General features: G+C 42.8%; 1 protein-coding gene across 2 annotated transcripts in view; it reads left to right on the forward strand.

Annotated features, from left to right (window-relative positions):
* LOC112237834 (solute carrier family 46 member 3) overlaps positions 1-10398 on the forward strand; it is a 29060-nt gene extending 18662 nt beyond the window's left edge. The window contains exons 4-7 of one of the 2 annotated variants that reach the window (XM_042311630.1): positions 1691-1935; positions 2813-2896; positions 3776-3932; positions 10170-10398. In XM_042311630.1, coding sequence (XP_042167564.1) covers positions 1691-1935; positions 2813-2891 — 324 coding nt within the window. In that variant the 3' untranslated portion in view covers positions 2892-2896; positions 3776-3932; positions 10170-10398. Of the gene's footprint in view, positions 1-1690; positions 1936-2812; positions 2897-3775; positions 3933-9811; positions 9828-10169 lie in introns of those variants that run through there. The other variant, XM_042311631.1, reaches the window with a different exon arrangement.
* Positions 10399-21960: the final 11562 nt, after the last annotated feature.

A 21960-nucleotide genomic window follows, 5' to 3' on the forward strand; every position in this document is an offset into this window, starting at 1 on the left:
AAATAATTAAATACTAAAAATATACAGTGGGGAGAACAAGTATTTGATACACTGCCGATTTTGTAGGTTTTCCTACTTACAAAGCATGTAGAGGTCTGTAATTTTTATCATAGGTACATTTCAACTGCGAGAGATGGAGTCTAAAACAAAAATCCAGAAAATCACATGTATGATTTTTAAGTAATTAATTAGCATTTTATTGCATGCCATAAGTATTTGATACATCAGAAAAGCAGAACTTAATATTTGGTACAGAAACCTATGTTTGAAATTACAGAGATCATACGTTTCCTGTAGTTCATTGACCAGGTTTGCACCTACTGATCAGGAGAGAAAATATGCACATTTTCTCAAACACTAAACATAAAAATATATATTTTACAGTTATAAGGAAGGTGAAATATTATAGTTAGTCGTTTCATAATTTGATTATATATATGTCTTTCCTTATTCATACATTTTGGTTGAACAGGAAATGTATCATATTTCATATTTTAATATTTTAATCATATTTGTAATGTGTTCTTGTGTCCTCAAAAGTAACTAATCCTCAACAATTTATTTTTAAAAATTACCAGAAAGGTGAGGTTTTAACCTTTCTTTGAGTATGCAGCATTACTATATGTTGTTTATGCCCCTTTAATGATAAATAATTATGTTTGGGATGATGTAGATTACATTTTAAATTACATTTAGTTACATTTAACTGGTTAATAGAGTGTGTTAGGTCTGCTCTATACCAATATTAGCATACCCACTGAGTCTCTGCCCTGTTTCACACCTGGTAGTGTGGTGGATGGGACTACCAGCTCTCTGTAACCTAGAGGGTAACCAGTGGGTCCATCTCCTCGTCTACCTTGTTTCTTGTAGGATGACAATTTCTTTGGTAAAGTCTGGGTTCTTGATCTTTTAGGCAAAAAGCTGATTACCTCTGACCTTGTATATTCCAGGATGAGACAGTTAAATCTTTGTGTTCCATAGTGTCCAGTGTTGTTATTTGTGTGGTTTAGTTTCAGACCATTAGGTTGAGCAGAGCATGCTGAGCATCTGGTGTATGCCTCTTAGGTTGCAGGATGGGGCTTGGGCGGGTGTATTAGTGGGGGTTGAGCAGTAAGAATCCTTAGTAGTAGAATCATTGGCAGTAAGAATCCTTGGTAGTAGAATCCTTGGTAGTAGAATCCTTGGTAGTAGAATCCTTGGTAGTAGAATCATTGGTAGTAGAATCATTGGTAGTAGAATCATTGGTAGTATAATCCTTGGTTGTAGAATCCTTGGTAGTAAGAATCCTTGGTAGTAGAATCATTGGTAGTAGAATCATTGGTAGTAGAATCCTTGGTAATAAGAATCATTGGTAGTAAGAATCCTTCTAGAATCCTTCCAGGTAATTTTGTCCAAAATCAGATTGCAGGTTTGTAGTGAAGGTTATGTTGTGGAGGTTAGTATCCTATATGTCCTTGTAAAATCAAAATCAATCTTTTTGTCAACAAAAAAATGCTGAAAGATTCAGGAGCTCATCTGCTCATGGCCTGCTCCTCTCTCCCTCCCCCTCCCCCATCTTCCTCCCCCTCCCCCCATCTCCTTGTCAGCTATCTAAACTGATTGTTCAATAGATGTAGTATTTTTCAAACATTGCGTTCAAATAACTAGTAACAGAAAATAAGTAACTGTGTCCACCCTCTCTCCCCCACAGGTGTCGAAGCTGGGTGGTATGTCCATCTTCATCCTGTATGAGCTGAATGCTCCTCTGTGTTGGAGTGAGGTGTTGGTTGGCTATGGTTCAGCCTTGTCTACACTCATCTACCTGGGGAGCTTTGCAGGGGTGTCCCTGCTGTCGCTGTCTTCGGGACGGGTATATAGTACTACTGGGACTGCTGTCTGTCGCTGCAGGACTACTGATGGCAGCCTTCGCCAAGAGCACGTTGCTCATGTTCCTAGGTGAGACGGACGGACGGACGGGGGTTAGGTTAGGGGTTAGCGAAAATGTTTTTTTTTTTCTTAAATATATTTTCCAATTAAGAACATTCAAAATTAAAATCTCTCTCTCTCTCCCTCTGTCTCTCCTTCTCTTCCCATCTCTCTCTCTTCCTCCCTCTCTCTCTCTCTCTCTCTCTCTGTCTCTCTCTCTCTGTCTCTCTCTCTCTGTCTCTCTCTCTCTCTCTGTCTCTCTCTCTGTCTCTCTCTCTCTCTCTCTCTCTCTCTCTCTCTCTCTGTCTCTCTCTCTCTGTCTCTCTCTCTCTGTCTCTCTCTCTCTGTCTCTCTCTCTCTCTCTGTCTCTCTCTCTCTGTCTCTCTCTCTCTGTCTCTCTCTCTCTGTCTCTCTGTCTCTCTCTCTCTCTGTCTCTCTCTGTCTCTCTCTCTCTCTCTCTCTCTGTCTCTCTGTCTCTGTCTCTCTCTCTCTGTCTCTCTCTCTCTGTCTCTCTCTCTCTGTCTCTCTCTCCCTCTCTCTCTGTCTCTCTCTCTCTCTGTCTCTCTCTCTCTCTCTCTGTCTCTCTCTCTCTGTCTCTCTCTCTCTCTGTCTCTCTCTCTGTCTCTCTCTCTCTCTGTCTCTCTCTGTCTCTCTCTCTCTCTCTCTGTCTCTCCCCTTTATTGGCATGGGAAACATGTCTATATATTGTGTTGTAACAATGTGCAAGTAGTTGAAGTATGTAATAAATAAACAGATAAATATAGGTTGTATTTACATGTTGTTTGTGCTCCACCGGTTGTCCTTTTGTTGTGGCAACAGGTCACAAATCTTGCTGCTGTGTTGGCCGACTGTGGTATTTTTCACCTGTGTGTCTAAACTAGTTCTCTCCTGTGTGCGTGTTCCTTAGTGCGGCTGCCTCTCCTTCTCTCCATCATGCCTGCTCCTGTTCTGAGGTCCATGATGTCCAAGATAGTACTCCGCTCTGAACAGGGTAAGACACTATGCTAAGCTAGGCTACATAACATTATGTTACACTATGCTATGCTAAGCTAGGCTACACAACATTATGTTACACTATGCTATGCTAAGCTAGGCTACATGACATTATGTTACACTATGCTATGCTAGGCTATATTACACTTCGTTACACTATGCTAGGCTGAGCTAGGCTACATAACATTATGTTACACTATGCTATGCTAGGCTATATTACACTTCGTTACACTATGCTAGGCTGAGCTAGGCTACACAACATTATGTTACACTATGCTATGCTGAGCTAGGCTACATAACATTATGTTACACTATGCTATGCTAGGCTAAATTACAAACAGCTCTCACCATCTACATTTCTTACAGTGTTTCCATGAGGCTTCCCAAGGTAACGATAGTGACGAGGCTAAACCACGTTCAGTACATTTACATTTGAGTAATTAAGTAACTTGTCCAGAGCAACGTACCAGTTAGCGCATGGATTCTAAGGAAGCTAAGAGAGATAACTGCAGCATTTGTTCTCCTCCAAATCAGCAAACGTCAATGATAAAGACTGGCAGTAGTATGTCATTTATTTATCCTTGATTTAACTAGGCAAGTCAGTTAAGAACAAATTTAGATTTACAATGACAGCCTAGGAACGGTGGGTTAATTGCCTTGTTCAGGTGCAGAATGACAGATTCTTACCTTTCGGTTACCAACGCTCTAACCACTAGTCTACCTGCCGCCCCAGTAACAGAAAACAACTCAGAATAACGATCATCAAATCACATCAAATTGTATTGGTCACATGGTTAGCAGATGTTAATGCGAGGTATAGCGACATGCTTGTAAACTCCAGATCTGTGTGTGTGTGTGTGTCCTCTCCTCTCGCCAGGTGCAGTGTTTGCCTGTGTTGCATTCGTGGAGATGCTGAGTATAGGTGTTGGGATCACCATGTTCAGCAGTACCTACGCCTCCACTGTCTCCTGGTTCCCTGGATTCAGCTTCCTGCTGGCCTCAGCCATCGCACTCATACCGGCTGTTCTGATTGGGTGAGTCTGTCAACACAACCATTCTGATTGGCTAACTCAATCAACACAACCATTCTGATTGGCCAAGTTAGAAAACACAACCATTCTGAGTGGGTGGGTCAGTCAACATAACCATTCTTATTGGCCAAGTCAGAAAACATAAACATTCTGATTGGGTGGGTCAGTCAACACAACCATTCTGATTGGGTGGGTCAGTCAACACAACCATTCTGATTGGGTGGGTCAGTCACCAAAACCATTCTGATTGGGTGGGTCAGTCACCAAAACCATTCTGATTGGGTGGGTTAATACTACCAAATCATATAGATAAAAGCCGGGATATCAAAATAAATCAAAGTCAAATCAAATTGTATTGGTTGCATACACATATTTAACAGATGTTATCACAGGAGTAGCGAAATGCTTATGTTCCTAGCTCCAACAGTATCTAACCAAATGCTAGCTCTCAACAGTGCAGTAGTATCTAACTAAATGCTAGCTCCAACAGTGCAGTAATATCTAACCAAATGCTAGCTCCAACAGTGCAGTAGTATCTTACCAAATGCTAGCTCCAACAGTGCAGCTCCAATATCTAAAATGCCAAATGCTAGCTCCAACAGTGCAGTAGTATCTAACTAAATGCTAGCTCCAACAGTGCAGTAATATCTAACCAAATGCTAGCTCCAACAGTGCAGTAGTATCTAACTAAATGCTAGCTCCAACAGTGCAGTAGCATCTAACCAAATGCTAGCTCCAACAGTGCAGTAGTATCTAACTAAATGCTAGCTCCAACAGTGCAGTAGCATCTAACCAAATGCTAGCTCCAACAGTGCAGTAGTATCTTCTAAAATGCTAGCTCCAACAGTGCAGTAGTATCTAACTAAATGCTAGCTCCAACAGTGCAGTAATATCTAACCAAATGCTAGCTCCAACAGTGCAGTAGTATCTTACCAAATGCTAGCTCCAACAATGCAGTAGTATCTAACCAAATGCTAGCTCCAACAGTGCAGTAATATCTAACCAAATGCTAGCTCCAACAGTGCAGTAATATCTAACTAAATGCTAACTCCAACAGTGCAGTAGCATCTAACCAAATGCTAGCTCCAACAGTGAAGTAGTATCTAACTAAATGCTAGCTCCAACAGTGCAGTAGTATCTAACCAAATGCTAGCTCCAACAGTGCAGTAGTATCTAACCAAATGCTAGCTCCAACAGTGCAGTAGTATCTAACCAAATGCTAGCTCCAACAGTGCAGTAGTATCTAACCAAATGCTAGCTCCAACAGTGCAGTAGTATCTAACCAAATGCTAGCTCCAACAGTGCAGTAGTATCTAACTAAATGCTTATGTTCCTAGCTCCAACAGTGCAGTAGTATCTAACTAAATGCTAGCTCCAACAGTGCAGTAGTATCTAACTAAATGCTAGCTCCAACAGTGCAGTAGTATCTAACTAAATGCTTATGTTCCTAGCTCCAACAGTGCAGTAGTATCTAACTAAATGCTTATGTTCCTAGTTGCAGTCTAACTAAATGCTTAGTTCTCTCAACAGTGCAGTAGTAGCTCCAACAGTAACTAAATGCTTGTGTTTCTAGCTCCAACAGTGCAGTAGTATCTAACTAAATGCTTGTGTTTCTAGCTCCAACAGTGCAGTAGTATCTAACTAAATGCTTATGTTCCTAGCTCCAACAGTGCAGTAGTATCTAACTAAATGCTTGTGTTCCTAGCTCCAACAGTGCAGTAGTATCTAACTAAATGCTTATGTTCCTAGCTCCAACAGTGCAGTAGTATCTAACTAAATGCTTATGTTCCTAGCTCCAACAGTGCAGTAGTATCTAACTAAATGCTAGCTCCAACAGTGCAGTAGTATCTAACTAAATGCTAGCTCCAACAGTGCAGTAGTATCTAACTAAATGCTTATGTTCCTAGCTCCAACAGTGCAGTAGTATCTAACTAAATGCTTATGTTCCTAGCTCCAACAGTGCAGTAATAGCTAACTAAATGCTAGCTAGCTCCAACAGTGCAGTAATAGCTAACTAAATGCTAGCTCCAACAGTGCAGTAGTAGCTAACTAAATGCTAGCTCCAACAGTGCAGTAGTATCTAACTAAATGCTTATGTTCTAGCTCCAACAGTGCAGTAGTATCTAACTAAATGCTAGCTCCAACAGTGCAGTGCAGTAGTATCTAACTAAATGCTAGCTCCAACAGTGCAGTAGTATCTAACTAAATGCTTATGTTCCTAGCTCCAACAGTGCAGTAGTATCTAACTAAATGCTAGCTCCAACAGTGCAGTAGTATCTAACTAAATGCTTATGTTCCTAGCTCCAACAGTGCAGTAGTATCTAACTAAATGCTTATGTTCCTAAATGCTCCAACAGTGCAGTAATAGCTAACTAAATGCTAGCTCCAACAGTGCAGTAGTAGCTAACTAAATGCTAGCTCCAACAGTGCAGTAATAGCTAACTAAATGCTAGCTCCAACAGTGCAGTAATAGCTAACAATATAAAAACAAATACAACAGTGCAAATCCAAAACATGTAAAGAACAGTGCAAGTTAAGAAATATAGAAACATTAGAATGAAATGCTTATGTCAGCTCCAGTGCAACATATAAATGAAGCCCCAACAGTGCAGTAGTATGTAACTAAATGCCCCCAACAGTGCAGTAGTATCTAATAAAATTAGCATAATTAAAAATGATCCTCATACAAATCTGTCAGTTAATGCTAGAGATATCTAACTAAATGCTAGCTCCAACAGTGCAGTAGTATCTAACTTCCTCCTCTGCTGTGAACGGAATGCTAGTTCCTAGCAGTGTTTAACAAACCGTCCCTAAAATCGGTCTTCTCACCAAATCGGCTGTAACAGCGTCTTAACGGTTTGGCATATCATTATGATCCTCTTATGGAAAGATGAGACTCTCACGCTCCAACACGATGTATCGTTCTCCGTTTTGCTCTAACAGTGCAGTAGTATCTAACCCCCTCCAACACCACCACCACCACCACCACCACCACAGAAGACTCATCTGACGGTTTCCCTCTAAAACCAGTTATGGTATATGAAGACTGTTTAGTGGCAAGAATACCGGTGTTAAATACATGTAGTTTATCTGTTATTCAATGCATTTGGAGGGGCTAATAGTTTAGACTGGGCTTAACTGGGCTTAGACTGGGCTTAGACAGGGCTAATAGTTTGTTCCTAGAACTGGGCTAGACTGGGCTTAGACTGGGCTTAGACAGGGCTAATAGCTTAGACTGGGCTTAGACAGGGCTAATCTAGTTAGTTCCTAGCTAGTGCAGTAGTATCTAACTACTGGGCTTAGACTGGGCTTAGACTGGGCTTAGACTGGGCTTAGACAGGGCTAATAATTTAACTGGGCTTAGACTGGGCTTAGACTGGGCTTAGACAGGGCTAATAGTTTAGACTGGGCTTAGACTGGGTTTAGAACAGGGTTTAGACAGGGTTTAGACTGGGCTTAGACTCCAGGGTTTAGACAATATAAAACAATTTAAAACTGGGCTTAGAAATGGGCTTAGACTGGGCTTAGACAGGGCTAATAAGTTTAGACAATGTCCGAAGGCTTAGACTGGGCTCATACAAATCTGGGCTTAGACTGGGCTTAGACTGGGCTTGACAGGGCTAATAATTTTAGACTGGGCTTAGACTGGGCTTAGACTGGGCATTATGATCTGGGCTTAGACAGGGCTAATCCGTTTAGACTGGGCTTAGACTGGGCTTAGACAGGGTTTAGACAGGGTTTAGACTGGGCTGTTATTCAATGCATTTGGGTTTTTAGACTGGGCTTAGACTGGGCTTAGACTGGGCTTAGACAGGGTTTTTAGACTGGGCTTAGACTGGGCTTAGACTGGGCTTAGACTGGGCTTAGACAGGGCTTAGACTGGACAATAGACTGGGCTTAGACTGGGCTTAGACTGGGCTTAGACTGGGCTTAGACTGGACATAGACTGGGCTTAGACTGGGCTTAGACTGGGCTTAGACAGGGCTTAGACTGGACATAGACTGGGCTTAGACTGGGTTTAGACTGGGTTTAGACAGGGCTTAGACTGGACATAGACTGGGCTTAGACTGGGTTTAGACTGGGTTTAGACAGGGCTTAGACTGGACATAGACTGGGCTTAGACTGGGTTTAGACTGGGCTTAGACTGGGCTTAGACAGGGCTTAGACTGGACATAGACTGGGCTTAGACTGGGCTTAGACTGGGCTTAGACAGGGCTTAGACTGGACATAGACTGGGCTTAGACTGGGTTTAGACTGGGTTTAGACAGGGCTTAGACTGGACATAGGGCTTAGACAGTCATGGGTTTCGTATGTACTATGTAATAGTGTGTATAGATATTATGGACAGTTTCTGAATAGAAAATATGTGTACAAAGTAGTTTAATAAGATTAACCTGGACTGCAATACAGATGATACATATGAAATTAATCAAACAGTACGTAAACATTATTAAAGGGACCAGTGTTCCATTATTAGAGTGACCAGTGTTCCATTATTAAAGGGACCAGTGTCCCATTATTAAAGGGACCAGTGTTCCATTATTAAAGGGACCAGTGTTCCATTATTAAAGGGACCAGTGTTCCATTATTAAAGTGACCAGTGTTCCATTATTAAAGTGACCAGTGTTCCATTATTAAAGGGACCAGTGTCCCATTATTAAGGGACCAGTGTTCCATTATTAAAGGGACCAGTGTTCCATTATTAAAGGGACCAGTGTTCCATTATTAAAGTGACCAGTGTTCCATTATTAAAGGGACTAGTGTTCCATTATTAAAGGGACCAGTGTTCCATTATTAAAGGGACCAGTGTTCCATTATTAAAGGGACCAGTGTTCCATGATTAAAGGGACCAGTGTTCCATTATTAAAGGGACCAGTGTTCCATTATTAAAGTGACTAGTGTTCCATTATTAAAGGGACCAGTGTTCCATTATTAAAGGGACCAGTGTTCCATGATTAAAGGGACCAGTGTTCCATGATTAAAGGGACCAGTGTTCCATGTCTATGTACATAGGGCGGCAGCCTCTAAGGTTCAGGGTAGAGAACCGGGTGGTAGCCGGCTAGTAACAGTGACTAAGGTTCAGGGCAGGGTACTGAGTGGAGGCTGGCTAGTGGTGACTATTTAACAGTCTGATGGCCTGGAGTTAAAAATCTGTTTTTCAGTCTCTTCTTCCAGCTTTGATGCACCTATACTGTCTCCTCCTTCTAGATAGTGGCGGGGTGAACAGGCTGTGGCTCGGGTGGCTGAGGTCCTTGATTATTTTCTAGATGGTAGCAGGGTGAACAGGCTGTGGCTCGGGTGGCTGAGGTCCTTGATTATCTTCTAGATGGTAGCAGGGTGAACAGGCTGTGGCTCGCTGAGGTCCTTGATTATCTTCTAGATGGTAGCAGGGTGAACAGGCTGTGGCTCAGGTGGCTGAGGTCCTTGATTATCTTCTAGATGGTAGCGGGGTGAACAGGCTGTGGCTCGGGTGGCTAAGGTCCTTGATTATCTTCTAGATGGTAGCGGGGTGAACAGGCTGTGGCTCGGGTGGCTGAGGTCCTCTCCCGGGTTGTAGTATATTGTGATAGAGCTCTCTCTCTCCCGGGTTGTAGTATATTGTGATAGAGCTCTCTCTCTCCCGGGTTGTAGTATATTGTGATAGAGCTCTCTCTCTCCCGGGTTGTAGTATATTGTGATAGAGCTCTCTCTCTCCCGGGTTGTAGTATATTGTGATAGAGCTCTCTCTCTCCAGGGTTGTAGTATATTGTGATAGAGCTCTCTCTCTCCCGGGTTGTAGTATATTGTGATAGAGCTCTCTCTCTCCAGGGTTGTAGTATATTGTGATAGAGCTCTCTCTCTCCAGGGTTGTAGTATATTGTGATTGAGCTGTCTCTCTCCAGGGTGGTAATGTGTCTGTCTGTCTCCAGGATAGTAATGTGTCTGTCTGTCTGTCTGTCTCCAGGGTGGTAATGTGTCTGTCTGTCTGTCTGTCTGTCTCCAGGGTGGTAATGTGTCTGTCTGTCTGTCTGTCTGGGTAGTAATGTGTCTGTCTGTCTGTCTGTCTCCTGGGTGTAATATGTCTGTCTGTCTGTCTGTCTGTCTGTCTGTCTGTCTGTCTGTCTGTAATGTCTGTCTGTCTGTCTGTCTGTCTGTCTGTCTGTCTGTCTGGGTGTCTGTCTGTCTGTCTGTCTGTCTGTCTGTCTGTCTGTCTGTCTGTCTGTCTCGAGGGTGGTAATGTGTCTGTCTGTCTGTCTCCAGGGTGGTAATGTGTCTGCGACTGGACAAGGATGAAGAGGCCAGTCGACTAACAGCTGATGATGATGAGGAGGAGACAGAGAGCTGTGGACAGTCACTACAGCTACCACACTGAGCTACCACACTGAGCTACCACACTGTGTGAGCTACCACACTGAGCTACCACACTGAGCTACCACACTGAGTGATTTACCACGCTGTGTGAGCTACCACACTGAGCTACCACACTGTGTGAGCTGCTGTGTGAGCTACCACACTGAGCTACCACACTGAGCTACCACACTGAGCTACCACAAGCTACCACAATGAGCTACCACACTGAGTGATTTACCACACTGAGTGATTTACCACACTGAGTGATTTACCACACTGAGTGATTTACCACACTGAGCTTTACCACACTGATTTACCACACAGCCACACAGTGATTTACCACACTGAGCTACCACACTGAGTGATTTACCACACTGAGCTACCACACTGATTTACCACACAGTGATTTACCACACTGAGCTACCACACAGTGATTTACTGAGTGATTTACCACACTGAGCTACCACACTGAGTGATTTACCACACTGAGCTACCACACTGATTTTACCACACTGAGTGATTTACCACACTGAGCTACCACACTGAGTGATTTACCACACAGTGATTTACACTGATTTACCACACTGAGCTACCACACTGAGTGATTTACTGACTGACCCTTTTGTAGATGAATGATTGATGACATTAAAAACACACCCATCTGCCGGGTCAACCCAGAGTGAATGAAAACCCTTCTGTCAAATATGAATGCATGAATAACTGTCAGTCACGTTTGACTAAAATGTCAGCTAAATGGTATATATTGTAGAATTGAAAAACAATACAGAATAATTGAGTAAACAACACAGTGTACTTTGACTTTTTCACCATACAAAGGGATAGTTGACCTAAATTACACAGTTTTACCTTACTTAACTAGGCAAGTCAGTTAAAGAACAAATTCTTATTTACAATGACGGCCTAGGAACAGTGGGTTAACTGCCTTGTTCAGGGGCAGAACAACAGATTTGTACCTTGTCAGCTCGGGGATTTGATCTTGCAACCTTTCGGTTACTGGCCCAACACTAGGCCTGCCGCCATAATGACAGACTACACCCCACTCCCCGTTATATACAGTAATAGAATAGAATTATAAATTATTAGAATTATTTGATTGATTTTTAAACAAAGTTTGCATTCAATTTCAATGATAAATAAATCAACTCCAGTAACTAGATGTTTGCACAGTTATAATAAAATTCAAGTTTCAAAATGATAAATAAATCAACTCCAGTAACTAGATGTTTCCACAGTTATAATACAATTCAAGTTTTAACATTATAAATTCCAATTCCATTCCAAGGATGTTTTTATCTAACCATTTTAATCACAATTCAGACAGTCTAAATTCTAACTCAATTCCAACCGAAGGATGGTTCTTATTCGATTCCAATTCAAGATAGTCTAAATTCCAATTTAAATTCCAAATCAATTCCACTTTTGGAGGGTTGATTGCTGCAATTCAAATTCAATTCCAAAGTGAATTCTCCACTTCTTGCTTGAATTCCAGAATTTAATTTAGAATTTTAAATCCAATTTGGAATTCACCCCAACCCTGGTATCCACACCCTGGAATTTCCGAGGGTTTTTCTGCATCCCAACTGAACAGTGTGTGTGCCAATGTAAGTTGGAGTCCGACCTAATCACCATATTCGGGCTGCCAAGATGGAAACGCCGAGAGACGGCTCGTCCTTGTGAGATTAAGACGAAGAGAGAACCTGCCTCCACTTCCCTCCGTTTTATTGGCAAATGTCCAGTCACTGGAGAATAAGGAATAATAAGAATCAATAATAAGTACAGTGCATTCAGAAAGTATTCAGACCCCTTGAGTTTTTCCACATTTATTTACGTTTCAGCCTTACTCTAAAATGTATTTTTATTTTTTCCCCCCTCATCAATCTACACACAATACCCCATAATGAGAAAGCAAAAACAGTTTTTTAGAAATGTTTGCAAATCTAAAAAATAAATAAAACTGAAACATCACATCTACATTTAATATTCTGACCCTTTACTCAGTACTTTGTTGAAGCACCTTTGGCAACGATTACAGCCTCAAGTCTTCTTGGGTATGACGCTACAAGCTTGGCACACTTGCATTTGGAGAGTTTCTCCCATTCTTCTCTGCAGATCCTCTCAGGTTGGATGGGGAGCGTTGCCGCACAGCTATTTTCGGTTTTCTCCAGAGATGTTCGATTGTTGTCTTGGCTGTGTGCTTAGGGTCATTGTCCTGTTGGAAGGTGAACCTTCGACACAGTCTGAGGTCCTGACTGCTCTGGAGCAGGTTTTCATCAAGGATCTCTCTGTACTTTGCTCTGTTAATCTTTTTCTTGGTCATGACTTGTCTCCCAGTCCCTGTTGCTGAAAAACATCCCTACAGCATGATGCTGCCACCACCATGCTTCACCGTAGGGATGGTGCCAGGTTTTCTCCAGACGTGACGCTTGGCATTCAGGCCAAATAGTTCCATCTTGGTTTCATCAGACCAAAGAATTTTGTTTCTCATGGTCTGAGAGTCTTTAGGTGCCTTTTGACAAACTCCAAGCATGCTGTCACGCGCCTTTTACTGAGAAGTGGCTTCCGTCTGGCCACTCTACCATAAAGGCCTGATTGGTGGCATGCTGCAGAGATGGTTGTCCTTCTGGAAAGGTTCTCCCATCTCCACAGAGGAACTCCAGAGCTCTGTCAGAGTGACCATCAGGTTCTTGGTCACCTCCCTGACCAAGGCCCTTCTCCCCCGATTGCTCAGTTTGGCCGGGCGGCCAGCTCTAGGAAGAGTCTTGGTGGCTCCAAACTTCCTCCATTTAAGAATGAAGGAGGCCTCTGTGTTCTTGGGGACCTTCAATGCTGCAGAAATATTTTGGTACCCTTCCCCAGATCAGTGCCTCAACACAATCCTGTCTTGGAGCTCTACGGACAATTCCTTTGACCTCATGAAATGGTTTTTGCTCTGGCATGCACAGTGACGTTATATAGACAGGTGTGTGCCTTTCCAAATCTTGTCCAATCACTTTACCACAGGTGGACTCCAATGAAGTTGTAAAAACATCTCAAGGACGATCAATGGAAACAGGATGTACCTGAGCTCAATTTTGAATCTCATAGCAAAAGGTCTGAATACTTACATAAATAAGGTATTTCTGTTTTTTTTTTAAATAAATTGACAAACATTTCTAAAAACCTGTTTTCGCTTTGTCATTAGTTTTTGCTTGTCATTATGGGTTATTGTGTGCAGATTAATGAGGATAATTTAAAAAAAATCAATTTTAGAATAAGGCTGGAATGTAACAAAATGTGGAAAAAGTCAAGGGGTAGGAATACTTTCTGAATGCAAAATAGACACATGTATTAAGTCAGATGTATATAGTCCCAAGTATTTATATCTTACCTGGATATAGTCGGTACCTTTCATCAGAGACTACCAGAGTATCTTACCTGGATATCGGTACCTTGTATCGCAGACTACCAGAGTATCTTACCTGCATATAGTCGGTACCTTGTATCGCAGACTACCAGGGTATCTTACCTGGATATCGGTACCTTGTATCGCAGACTACCAGGGTATCTTACCTGGATATCGGTACCTTGTATCGCAGACTACCAGGGCATATCTACCTTGACCTACCAGGATATCTTACCTGGATATCGGTACCTTGTATCGCAGACTGCCAGGGTATCTTACCTGGATATCGGTACCTTGTATCGGACTGCCAGGGTATCTTACCTGGATATCGGTACCTTGTATCGCAGACTACCAGCGTATCTTACCTGGATATAGTCGGTACCTTGTATCGCAGACTGCCAGAGTATCTTACCTGCATATCGGTACCTTGCATCGCCATCAGGAGAAAAAGCCCTTGTGGTTGTAGTGATGTCGTATCTCGGATCCGAACAGGTTTTCCATAGACAGTACCTCCACAAAACGGATCATTCGAACGATCCCCAAAATCTCTGCCAATTTGTGCCGCTGAAGGGATAAGCAACAGAATCCTCCTTCAGGACATGCCAGATAGCCTGGCAAACTTCCGCGGTGATGGCACAAACTGTAGAGATGAGTTATAACTCGCAACGATACTTTTCTGTGTGCTGCCACTCGCCAAAGAAAACACAGGGTTTACAGACAGCCTTTCCGAAGCACTTACGGGCTCTGTTCTATTCTGTTCTGTTCTACACTGTTCTATTATATTCTGTCTCTATTCTATTCTGCTCTGTTCTGCTCTGTTCTATTCTATTCTGTTCTATTCTGTTCTATTCTGCTCTGTTCTACACTGTTCTATTCTGTTCTATTCTATTCTATTCTGCTCTGTTCTACACTGTTCTATTATATTCTGTTCTATTCTATTCTGCTCTGTTCTACACTGTTCTATTCTATTCTGTTCTATTCTGTTCTATATTCTATTCTGCTCTGTTCTATTCTATTCTGTTCTATTCTGTTCTATTCTGCTCTGTTCTGCTATTCTGTTCTATTCTATTCTGTTCTATTCTGTTCTATTCTGTTCTATTCTGCTCTGTTCTACACTGTTCTATTCTGTTCTATTCTATTCTATTCTGCTCTGTTCTGCACTGTTCTATTATATTCTGCTCTGTTCTACACTGTTCTATTATATTCTGCTCTGTTCTACACTGTTCTATTCTATTCTGTTCTATTCTATTCTATTCTGTTCTATTCTGTTCTATTCTGCTCTGTTCTACACTGTTCTATTATATTCTATTTATTCTATTCTGCTCTGTTCTACACTGTTCTATTCTATTCTGCTCTGTTCTACACTGTTCTATTATATTCTATTTATTCTATTCTGTTCTGTTCTGCTTTACACTGCAGCACTTACAGGCAAGCTGTGAGTTCTCTCGTGGGAGATGTGAAGGACAAACAGCTGAAGTAAGTCGTGAAATCTGGCAACCGACATCCGAAAGTATTGAAAATGTCTTTCCCTGCGTCAATGCTTCACATCGGTTGGACAAGAGACTTGTTCTCTCCATCGTCCTCTCTTGTAGGGTTCAGTGGATGAACTGGCCATTTTCTCAGTCTTTGTTTTCTTCTCCTCCTGAGTAGGAATAGCATTTCAAGCTCTAGCAATTACAATTCAAAAAAGAGACATTTTTTGCTTCTGTGGCTTAAAAGTAGTGTCGTAAAGCAGAACGGAACTCCAGACTAGCCTGACAAGTAGCTAGCATTTGTAAATAGGCATATAACACCAGATCTGGAAGTTCAAACATTGTCTCTAGCCAGTCAATCAGAGGTCCCTCGGCTCCTCTTGCTTGGTAAGCTACTCTGGCTCCCCCTAGTGTATATCCACTACCCAAGGCTCCTCTTGCTTGGTATGCTACTCCTGCTCCCCTAGTGGATATACACCACACAAGACTCCTATTTCTTGGCTCCTCTTGCTTGCTACTCTGACTCCCCACTAGTGGATATCGCTACCCAAGGCTCCTCTTGCTTGGTAAGCTACCTGGCTCCCCTACTACCCAAGACTCCTCCTGCTTGGTAAGCTACTCTGACTCCCCCTAGTGGATATCAACTACCCAAGACTCCTCCTGCTTGGTAAGCTACTCTGGCTCCCCCTAGTGCATATCAACTACCCAAGACTCCTCTTGCTTGGTAAGCTACTCTGGCTTCCCCTAGCAGACATTGCCATTGGCGGCACGATTTAACAGAAATCGCATGCAGCCTTGTTCACAAAGTTCGAACACTGAAATGTTTGAAAAGAACCAAAACAAACACGGACGTTTATCTAAATGAGTAGCAACTCACATACAACAGATAAAACACAACCAACTCACCTAGTGATACAATAACAACATTCCAACAAAACAGACTGTGCAATCGATGATACAAATCATGACCGTTATAAACCATCAGGACAACACTCGACTCCATTATCATAATATAAAATCCTCCATGTTTAATTTAATGGTATTTCTATTTGATCCTACACTTTCTCTTTCTGAAACTTCTAATGTGATTTGGGGGTAGGCCTCGTGACAATGATCGAACAAGCAGCTGCTCACCAATTTGATGGCTCTAACTCAGTTCCACCTCCAAGTATGCCAAAACATCTGATATGCGCATGTCTGCTATCGACGTTTAACGCTTGATCTGATTGAGTGTACATTATTATTATTTATTTTTTTTCCCTCCCCAGGTTAATTCCTAGGTTCTGGCCTTTCTAGGGAGTTTTTCCTAGCCACCCCTCATAGCCTGGTTCCTCTCTAGGTTACTTCCTAGGTTCTGGCCTTTCTAGGGAGTTTTTCCTAGCCAACCCTCATAGCCTGGTTCCTCTCTAGGTTTCTTCTTAGGTTTTGGCCTTTCTAGGGAGTTTTTCCTAGCCACCCCTCATAGCCTGGTTCCTCTCTAGGTTTCTTCCTCTCTAGGTTTCTTCCTAGGTTCTGGCCTTTCTAGGGAGCTTTTCCTAGCCACCTCTCATAGCCTGGTTCCTCTCTAGGTTACTTCCTAGGTTCTAGCCTTTCTAGGGAGTTTTTCCTAGCCACCCCTCATAGCCTGGTTCCTCTCTAGGTTACTTCCTAGGTTCTGGCCTTTCTAGGGAGTTTTTCCTAGCCACCCCTCATAGCCTGGTTCCTCTCTAGGTTTCTTCCTAGGTTTTGGCCTTTCTATGGAGCTTTTCCTAGCCACCTCTCATAGCCTGGTTCCTCTCTAGGTTACTTCCTAGGTTCTGGCCTTTCTAGGGAGTTTAGCCTGGTTCCTCTCTAGGTTTCTTCTTAGGTTTAGGCCTTTCTAGGGAGTTTTTCCTAGCCACCCCTCTCATAGCCTGGTTCCTCTCTAGGTTTCTTCCTAGGTTTTGGCCTTTTCAAGCGAGTTTTTCCTAGCCACCCCTCCGTTGCCTGGTTCCTCTCTAGGTTACTTCCTAGGTTCTGGCCTTTCTAGGGAGTTTTTCCGAGCCACCTCTCATAGCCTGGTTCCTCTCTAGGTTTCTTCCTAGGTTCTGGCCTTTCTAGGGAGTTTTTCCTAGCAACCCCTCCATAGCCTGGTTCCTCTCTAGGTTTCTTCCTAGGTTTTGGCCTTTCTAGGGAGTTTTTCCTAGCCACCGTGCTAGGGTTAGCTAACAGGGTTAGGGTTAGGGGAAGGGTTAGCTAACAGGGTTAGGGTTAGGGGAAGGGTTAGCTAACAGGGTTAGGGTTAGGGGAAGGGTTAGCTAACAGGGTTAGGGTTAGGGGAAGGGTTAGCTAACAGGGTTAGGGTTAGGGGAAGGGTTAGCTAACAGGGTTAGGGTTAGGGGATGGGTTAGCTAACAGGGTTAGGGTTAGCTAACAGGGTTAGGTTTAGGGGAAGGGTTAGCTAACAGGGTTAAGGGTTAGCTAAGGGTTAGCTAACAGGGTTAGGGTTAGGGGAAGGGTTAGCTAACATGCTAAGTAGTTGCAAAGTAGCTAAAAAGTAGTAAGTAGTTGGAAAGTTGCTAAAGCTGCAACCGTTGGGTTGCTAGATGTTCACATTGTATGCCCACCCATCCAACTTTAGTTTGTAACCATCTGTCTTATGTAACCATACCAAACATAGCATATATAAGAGTCCCGGATTTAAGTTTGCTATGTTATGTCTAGTCTATGAGACCAGGCTGGTGTGGATAACTCTAATTAAATAGAGGGCTTAATTCAATCCGCATTGTGGATATTCAGCCTTTACAGCGTGAATTAATTTTCTCAATCATAAATGATCTTTACATTTCTATTGTGGAATCTGTAACGCTTTGGCTTTAGATTGAATAGTCTAAAAACGCTAGCTAGCTAACCATCCATGTTGAGTCTATGGGAATGCTAACAGCGCTAACGTCGGCATCCTACTACATGAAAACAAACATTTACATATTTTTTTATAATTTTCCTCAACAGAGAATTAATATATCTTTCAGAATATGTGCAGTTCATTTATTTTTTGACGAAAGTCATTTATATTTATCAACTACTCAACCCTGGGTTTGTGTCAACGGGCCAGAATGGACTGGAAGATTGAAAACAACAGCATTCAATCAGGAAGTGGGTCAGGTTGGCAGGGCTACATAAGGTGAATTTACAACAAGGCAAATTATCATTTGACATCTTGATCGCCATAGAAACAGCTGTCAGACAGTTGGCAGTTGGGGGAAAATGGCTGCCAAGTCAGTTTATAGTTCAAGCAAACATGGTGGATTTTAAATGAAGATTTGTATTTGTATTTATTATGGGTTCCCATAAGCAGCAGCTACTCTTCAAAATGAAGGCAGTTTATACAATTTTAAAACCATTACAATACATTCACAGATTTCACAACACACTGTGTTCCTCAGGCCCTACTCCACCACTACCACATATCTACAACACACTGTGTTCCCTCAGGCCCCTACTCCACCACTACCACATATCTACAACACACTGTGTGTCCTCAGGCCCCTACTCCACCACTACCACATATCTACAACACACTGTGTTCCCTCAGGCCCCTACTCCACCACTACCACATATCTACAACACACTGTGTGTCCTCAGGCCCCTACTCCACCACTACCACATATCTACAACACACTGTGTGTCCTCAGGCCCTACTCCACCACTACCACATATCTACAACACACTGTGTTCCCTCAGGCCCCTACTCCACCACTACCACATATCTACAACACACTGAGTGCCCTCAGGCCCCTACTCCACCACTACCACATATCTACAACACACTGAGTGCCCTCAGGCCCCTACTCCACCACTACCACATATCTACAACACACTGTGTGCCCTCAGGCCCCTACTCCACCACTACCACATATCTACAACACACTGTGTGCCCTCAGGCCCCTACTCCACCACTACCACATATCTACAACACACTGTGTTCCCTCAGGCCCCTACTCCACCACTACCACATATCTACAACACACTGTGTTCCCCTCAGGCCCCTACTCCACCACTACCACATATCTACAACACACTGTGTGCCCTCAGGCCCCTACTCCACCACTACCACATATCTACAACACACTGTGTGCCCTCAGGCCCCTACTCCACCACTACCACATATCTACAACACACTGTGTTCCCCTCAGGCCCCTACTCCACCACTACCACATATCTACAACACACTGTGTTCCCCTCAGGCCCCTACTCCACCACTACCACATATCTTTTTAACACACTGTGTTCCCCTCAGGCCCCTGTACCACTACCACATATCTACAACACACTGTGTGCCCTCAGGCCCCTACTCCACCACTACCATATATCTACAACACACTGTGTTCCCCTCAGGCCCCTACTCCACCACTACCATATATCTATAGTACTAAATCCATGTGTATGTATAGTGCGTATGATATCGTGTGTGTGTGTGCATGTGTGTGCCAAAGTTTGTGTTGCTTCACAGTCCCCTCTGTTCCATAAGGTGTTTTTTAATCTGTTGTTTAAATGTAATTTTACTGTTTGCATCAGTTACTTGATGTGGAATAGAGTTCCATGTAGTCATGGCTCTATGTAGTACTGTGGAATAGAGTTCCATGTAGTCATGGCTCTATGTAGTACTGTGGAATAGAGTTCCATGTAGTCATGGCTCTATGTAGTACTGTGGAATAGAGTTCCATGTAGTCATGGCTCTATGTAGTACTGTGGAATAGAGTTCCATGTAGTCATGGCTCTATGTAGTACTGTGGAATAGAGTTCCATGTAGTCATGGCTCTATGTAGTACTGTGGAATAGAGTTCCATACAGTCATGTCTCTATATAGTACTGTGGAATAGGGTTCCATGTAGTCATGACTCTATGTAGTACTGTGGAATAGAGTTCCATGTAGTCATGGCTCTATGTAGTACTGTGGAATAGAGTTCCATGTAGTCATGGCTCTATGTAGTACTGTGGAATAGAGTTCCATGTAGTCATGGCTCTATGTAGTACTGTGGAATAGAGTTCCATGTAGTCATGGCTCTATGTAGTACTGTGCGCCTCCCATAGTCTGTTCTGGACTTGGGGACTGTGAAGAGACCTCTGGTGGCATGTCTTGTGGGGTATGTATGGGTGTCTGAGCTGTGTGCCAGTAGTTTAGACAGACAGCTCGGTGCATTCAACATACCTCTCATAAATAAAAGTAGTGATGAAGTCAAACTCATCCACTTTGAGCCAGGAGAGATTGACATGCATATTATTAATGTTAGCTCTCGGTGTACATCTAAGGGCTAGCCGTGCTGCCCTGTTCTGAGACAATTGCAATTTTCCCAAGTCCTTTTCTGTGGTACCTGACCACACGACTGAAAAGTAGTCAAGGTGCGACAAAACTAGGGCCTGTAGGACCTGCCTTGTTGATAGTGTTGTTAAGAAGGTAGAAACTAGGGCCTGTAGGACCTGCCTTGTTGATAGTGTTGTTAAGAAGGTAGAAACTAGGGCCTGTAGGACCTGCCTTGTTGATAGTGTTGTTAAGAAGGTAGAAACTAGGGCCTGTTGTTGATAGTGTTGTTAGGACCTGCCTTGTTGATAGTGCTGTTAAGAAGGCAGAGTAGCGCTTTATTATGGACAGACTTCTGCTCATCTTAACTACTACTGAATCAATGTTTTGACCATGACAGTTAACAATCCAGGGTTACTCCAAGGAGTTTAGTCATCTCAACTAGCTCAATTTCCACATTATTTATTACAAGATTTAGTTGAGGTTTAGGGTTTAGTGAGTGTTCTGTTCCAAATACAATGCTTTTAGTTTTAGAAATATTTAGGGCTAACTTATTCCTTGCCACCTGTTCTGAAACTAACTGCAGCTCTTTGTTAAGTGTTGCAGTCATTTCAGTCGCTGCAGTAGCTGACGTGTATAGTGTTGCAGTCATTTCAGTCACTGCAGTAGCTGACGTGTATAGTGTTGCAGTCATTTCAGTCGCTGCAGTAGCTGACGTGTATAGTGTTGCAGTCATTTCAGTCGCTGCAGTAGCTGACGTGTATAGTGTTGAATCATTTGCATACATAGACCCTCTGGCTTTACTCAAAGCCAGTGGGATGTCATTAGTAAAGATTGAAAAAAGTAAGGAGCCTAGACAGCTGCCCTGGGGAATTCCTGATTCTACCTGGATTATGTTGGAGAGGCTTCCATTAAAGAACACCCTCTGTGTTCTGTTAGACAGGTAACTCTTTATCCACAACACAGCAGGGGGTGTAAAGCCAGAACACATATGTTTTTTTTTTTCTCCAGCAGCAGACTATGATCGATAATGTCAAAACAAGACAAATAGTTCAACTCAGGCCGTTTACCATGGGGGGGGATCAGTTACATTCTGCTTAACAGGGTGGCTCTTCCATAGACACCAATACGAAAGCAGCTGGGTCCGGTTTCCTCTTCCGTCTCTGGTTCAAGTAGTGCTAACACACTAACGCACTCGGTCCAGAGACCCACACATGATAATGGAGCCATAGAACACCCCCCACTGAGCTATGCCGTCTGCAATCCCTGTTCTGTTCTGCCCACATAAACCTTTCTGGGATCTTTCATGAAACATGGGACCAACACTTTACATGCTGCGTTTATATTTTTGTTCAGTGTACATGCATGATTTCTGAATTGTAATCTATTAAGGAATATCAAAATATAAAGATGACAAAAATAAAGTTCAATTAAACAATAAGGCCCGAGGGGTGTGATATATGGTGTGATATATGGCCAATATACCACGACTAAGGGCTGTTCTTGGGTACGATTAAACGCAGAGTGCCTGGACCGTATATCACGGGTATGACAAAATATACATTT

This window comes from Oncorhynchus tshawytscha, linkage group LG33 (assembly GCF_018296145.1).
Source record: "Oncorhynchus tshawytscha isolate Ot180627B linkage group LG33, Otsh_v2.0, whole genome shotgun sequence".
Classification (NCBI taxonomy): domain Eukaryota; kingdom Metazoa; phylum Chordata; class Actinopteri; order Salmoniformes; family Salmonidae; genus Oncorhynchus; species Oncorhynchus tshawytscha.